The following is a 6,000-nucleotide window of genomic DNA, read 5'->3' as shown; positions in this document are numbered from 1 at the left end:
CAGGCCACAGACAGGCTATGCCAAACCACTCATTTTCTGCACAACCACATTATGAAACTTCTGCTGACCTCATTCTGGTCAAATAGGGTCTGTAGAGCAGACAGTTTAATGGTAATAAGTGAATCATAGTGTTGATCTCACTAACACGTAATAGTTAAAACATAATGATTAACCAAAACAGCTTCATACAGATAAATGTCCTCTTATTGCAAAATGAAATGTCTAAGCGGCAGTCTAAGTCATTGTTTTGCACTTATTTGCTCTTTGACGAAAGGTGATTTTTAAAACATAACTAGATTGGTGACCATTATGATTATTCATCTCAACATACAGTCATACACTTACACACTACAGAGCTTGAGAAAATGTCAAGGACATTAGAAAGATAAAAAGAAACAGAGTTTTAATGGAGTACATTCTAACCAGTCATTTCAATCATTTAACAAAAATATTGGGAAAACTAAGAATAAAGTAGTTTTTAGGTACCATAAAATTGACAAATTTAGTTATTTTTGTTGTGTTGTTTCAGTTTTTGTGCTACATTTGTTCATTTGACCTGTTACTGTTTGGATATTAACAACATTTGAAAACAAGAGGCTCTACAGTTTCTCTCTGTGGAACACCTGTGTCAAATTTTTATAAATATTTCCATCTCTAAGCAACATAAGAAACCAAAACCCTGGAGAATTTCTGAATATGCCTAATTTCTGTCTATCTTATAAGTATGCGGTACCTTTCATTTGTTTACAGAAAGTCCCTACAGCAAGGTTGTGACATAATTATTGTTTTTTTTTTTTTTTGTTTGTTTTTTTTTACCTTTTTTCCGAAGTCATTTATTTGAAAAAGACTGCATCCCATCACACAAAATATAAAAAAAAGTCCCAGGGGTAGGGACACTTATGCAAGGCAGTGAATCCTGTGCTTTGTTGCTTTATAGGGCTTCTTCCCAACCAGCCTTTTTGAATAAGGGCTTTTTCTTTTTTTACAGGAAGTAGAGAAGAATTGGGGAATGCTGTCACAAGGTAGTGCTACGCAGTTTTCCAGTAAGGAAAACAGCATAGGGGCGCCACACCAATGATTGCGTCAAAGCTTTGACTGAAAACACAAAGATGGATTGTTTCTTCTGTCCAGTACAGAAAACCCAGTGGTGTTATGTTATTTGAATGCAAATATCTTGCAAGAGACAGGAAATTTGCACCCATGCATCTGGTCCCTTGAAAACTGCTTCCTATTATTCAACTGATTACTTTTAGAACGCTTGTTAACATCCAAGCTGTCAGTAACTCAAGTGCCATTCAAGAATGCATTACCTATAATGAGGATGAGTCATTTGTGAGAAACGGTACCTACTAACTGGAGGGAAGTTTGTAGAAATCCTATTATGGGAATAACCAGTCAAAATCAAAATTCTGAAATCAGTCACACACATGAAAATGAAAGAAAAAAGAAAAACACCTGCAGTGGTCAAAAAGGGATGTTTCCTAACATCATCTTGAGTTCCAAATTTTGAAAATATTAATTTTGTAATAAACACACAAACGCATCAGTAAGCCGTGGAACTTCCCGTCAGTGATCTATAACTGTTGTTCACATATGTTTACATATTTGAGCGTCATTTTTCAGAGAAAATGAATAATAATAATACAAAAGCTTTTCTCTCTCTTGTAATTAGTATTTATGTGAAGCCATTTACTATCAAATGCTTGTTCAGACAGTCTGCAGCAGAAGTTTTGCTTCAGTGCTGTTTGCTTTTGTCAGAACATAAATCACTATTTTCTTGATCTTCAGCTGACCTTGACTACTAATGCTCCTACGCACTCTGCTGTCTGGGTCTTCAACGTCCTTACAGTTTGAAAGTCTGGAGTCAAATGAAATAAATAAACATTATTTTTATTTTTCAAATAATCTTTCAGCAGTAAAAAGGCAGTTGTTTTTCTTTTTCCTTTTTTCTTTAGTTTTTCTTTTTTGCAAAAATTTATTTAGGCAAAACATGATTTATTCCATTATTTAGGAAGGTGAAGATATTTGTATTGAGAGACTTAATATTACCCAAGTCAATAGAACTAAACCACAAACAATCAAAGGAAACATCTCTGTTCATTCTGGATGTACCCTATTAACTTTAGTTATGTCAGTGAAAGATAAGATTGAAGTTTTTAACATCAGCAAACACTTCGGTAACATTTTGTGTTCAAAACTGCTTCAAGAGTAACTGCACTGATGAACCCAAAGCTGGATTTAATTCTGTTCAATGAGCACAGATTATCTTGAACATTTTGTCGCCATCTAGTGATAAAATCAGTCAGACACACCAAATAAATAGGCACGCAACAGTGTTGCACTAAATATATAAAATACAAATGTTTAAGAAACACTGATAATGCATAACAGAAACCTAATCTCTTTTGTCTTGTAATTTGCTTAAAAGAAATTCAATTCATCCATTTTATGAAACAGAATGGTGCATAAATAATGAAATAAACCATTCAGTTATTTTCCTTTAACTGAATGAAGTTTCATTGAATGAAGTTTCATTCAGCTAAGGAGCATTTTTCTTTAAATTTGAAGTACAGTTGGAGTGAACCTAGTTTTGAAGGAATATCCAAGGCACTTTCTCTCCATCTAGTGACTAAACGTAATCCAGACATTATTTGTCAAAATGTATATATGTCATACAATGAACTGGTGTTTGCATCTGGTGCTCAGTTGGTACAACCTGGGCAGATCATCACACCATCATAACATCATAAGGTAACACAAAAACTATGCAAACATGCATATGTCACATGTCTTAATTTCTCAACTTGCATGTTTTTGAACCACAGAAGGAAGCAAGAGAGAACCCATACATGCACTGACAAAAACATGCAAATATGCAGTGTTCAAACTCTTCTTGCTGTTCCACTTAACAGCCTTACATTTATCTACAAATAAATATACTGGGACGGTGATGGTCAAGAAAGACAAACAGCACCATAATTTGCACAGTATTTTACATAATTCTATGGTTTTGCCTTAAAATTATGGTAAAAACCAAATAAATAAATGAACAGCATAAAAATAAAAAAGTATATTTTAAGAACATAAAAAATCTAAAAGTTATAAACCATGATCAAAGAAATAGTTATAGAAATAAACTTAGTATACTAAGAACTATTATTTAAAAGAAACTGATCTATATGCACTCTAATATATTGTTAATTAGCGTCTGACTATGAGCCTTCCACAAATAACATTTTTGACAGTTCTGACAAAAAAAGGCCCCAAATACATTCAATTTGAAATTTCCCACTGTTAGTAAAGGATCCGTCTTGTTCCATAATATCTTGTTATTCACAGAAATGACCGCCAGGTGTCCCTGTCCTTCCATTCTTATCAGCATAAACAAACCAAGTGAACGGAAAAAGAAATGAGAGGAGGTCTCCCTGAAGTTTGCAAGAATGAAGAAGTGAGTCTGCGTGATTTGTTTTCGTACACGCGCCGACTGTCGACACTTTTTCATACAAGTCTGATATGAAAAGCATCTTTCATGTACGTCTTCGCCCCTTTTAAACTTCTCCCCACTGTTGTAATTCAAATGTGAATTGCGTTGTGAGTATCAGTCTTGCAGAGATGATAGCGGACAGGAGCAGTTATTAGGTAAGCAGGGTGTCGACAGGTAACCAAAGAAAACGGGGCTTACACCGTTTATAGCCGACTTTGGTTGGAGGTTCGTCTTCGGCCACTTTTCTTCTACTTTCGTCCAGTTTCTATTTCCTTCGTCACCGGCCTGAAGTTCGGTGTTTATCTCGACAGAAGAAATCATGACGGAGGAGAAAAACATTTCCAACGAGTTGTTCGGTAAGTTGAACTTCGAGAGCCACACTGCCACTCTTAAACGTCACTTAATTAGAGAGAGGGTCTTTGTGTTAGTTTTCTAACCCAAAACACCAAGAGTTAGACATTTTTTTTTGACAAATAATAACAAATATCTTTAAAGTTTTACTTTGTTTTAAAGTTAAATATTTCTCTTGATCAAAACTTAAGCTATAAATATAAATTAATGATGTTGACATGTTTTATGAGAACCAGATGCTTTTAGATTTAAAACAGTTACCAGAAACTCATGATGAACAGAGTGACAAAAATAAAATAGGATATGCATGTTGTTTAGTGTCACAAATTAACAAACACAAATCATAACACTACACTTAACAGATGAGGGAAAACAGCGATTATAAACTAGAGAAAAAAATTCCTTGTTTCACGTTTTTTTTTTTTTTTTTACTTTTTCTGCCTTTCAGTGAAAAGTTGTTTTCATGCCCTCAGGGTTTGGCTGGCTACCTAAAAGTTTCTCCTCTCCAACTTCCTTATCTGAAGGAGTGAAGCCAGGGCTTTGGAAAAGGGGTGTGCCCTGTGAAATTCCTTTGGATTGTGAGATATTATCAACAGACTTGCCTGGATGATTGAGTCTCAAAAAGAACAGTAAATCATTGCAAATTTGCAGCAAAAAGTAACCCAAACATTGTCCTCTTGATAGTAGTTAAGCATGAGTTTGACCTTTGGAATTGCATAACATTGGAGTAAAGCTGTTGGGATCTGCAGTTTTAGCCCACTTCTTGTTGAATGAATCTTCCTAGGTGACACAGATACTAAATCAATACCCATTTTGATGGATAAAACAAATGCTTTTAAAATATCAACGTTTTACAAGTAATTCCAGTTGCAAAGTTGAAACCTTGGGTCCAGATGCTCTTAGGATACAGTGTGTGCATCTATTTCATCCATATGGCGGTTATTATGAAACTAAATCTGTGAAACTGACTCATGACCCCGTGCTGTCTGTTACGCTGTCTACAGCTCAATCTCACACTGTATTTCTCAGGATGGAGTGATGAATGGACCTTTTTGTTACCCGTGGAATAGGTCAGAATGGCTTGACGCTGCTTATCATCAGTAATTAAAAACTGAAGCAACTCATCAGATTTATCATTTTTGTGCTGCGATGCTGATCCAATAAAACATTTAAACAATAGGGGAATTGAAGAGAGTAGACCTTGGTATACAGACCTAAATCGATCTCACATATGCATATTTTCCTTTCAGTTTTTCCTCAAGTTTTATAGAAAACTGCAGAAACTTTGCACATGCTAGCATGCCTTGTAACAATACTCCTATCTAGGGGTGCTCCGATTTTCTGGTTGACTGCCAATCTTTTGAAGTATGATGTTCCGATTCAGATTTTGGCTGATACCAAATTTTTTATCTGAAATGTTGTTAAATATAACAACTAAGCCGCTTAGTTGGCAATAGTTGACAATTAGAAACTGCAAACATATAAACATGAGCTGGTGGGTCAGTCTATCTATCTCTGATGGGAGAGCAGAGGAGGACAGTGGTGGATTTTTAGACCTTTGCTGAGGTAGATTAGATCAGCTTCATGTGTAGGTATTGGCCAATCACTGATCCCCCAAAATTAAGGAGCTTGGTGCTGATAAATCAGTTGGCTGATAAATCGGTACACCGTACTCCTCTATCCCTTGAAGGTTTTTAAATTTGACATAATACAACTAAGTACAGCAAACTTCAGTGCAGCTTATTGGGATCTTATTTGATGGATTTGATTGGTCAACCCAAAGTAGGACATAAGAGCGATTTGTATTTTGCACCCTGATGTCAGTTCTTTGTACAATCAATTTCCACTACAATTACAGCTGCACACTGTCATCTTTGCCCTATTACCTATGCTGCCACATGCTCTGATCTACACTAAAGCTACACAGAATATCAAATTGCAATCCTCATTGGGATATTACTGTCGCCATATGACACAAACTCAAAGGTTTGCTTAAATGCAGCATTTGGACAGACGTTTTGCATTTTCTGCATTCCAAAAACAAGTGCCCTGTTGAATCTATTTTTGCTGCTGCTTTCTCTTGATCAATGAAATAAAATTCCAGAAAGGTAGATTAAACCTCATGGTTATAAATGGCAAAATATAAAATAAAGAATTATGAATAA

General features: G+C 35.3%; 1 protein-coding gene across 3 annotated transcripts in view; it reads left to right on the top strand.

Annotated features, from left to right (window-relative positions):
* Positions 1–3,407: 3,407 nt before the first annotated feature.
* The window catches only part of carmil1 (capping protein regulator and myosin 1 linker 1), a 30,812-nt gene continuing 28,219 nt past the window's right edge, over positions 3,408–6,000 (top strand). The window contains exons 1-2 of one of the 3 annotated variants that reach the window (XM_016680189.1): positions 3,408–3,639; positions 3,747–3,840. In XM_016680189.1, coding sequence (XP_016535675.1) covers positions 3,804–3,840 — 37 coding nt within the window. In that variant the 5' untranslated portion in view covers positions 3,408–3,639; positions 3,747–3,803. Of the gene's footprint in view, positions 3,841–6,000 lie in introns of all 3 variants that reach the window. The other 2 variants (XM_007569027.2, XM_007569028.2) reach the window with 2 other exon arrangements.

The sequence above is a fragment of the Poecilia formosa genome, unplaced genomic scaffold (genome assembly GCF_000485575.1).
Source record: "Poecilia formosa unplaced genomic scaffold, Poecilia_formosa-5.1.2 Scaffold235, whole genome shotgun sequence".
Taxonomy (NCBI): Eukaryota; Metazoa; Chordata; class Actinopteri; order Cyprinodontiformes; family Poeciliidae; genus Poecilia; species Poecilia formosa.
Note: the sequence above shows the minus strand (reverse complement) of the source record. Positions and strands in the feature narration are given on the sequence as shown.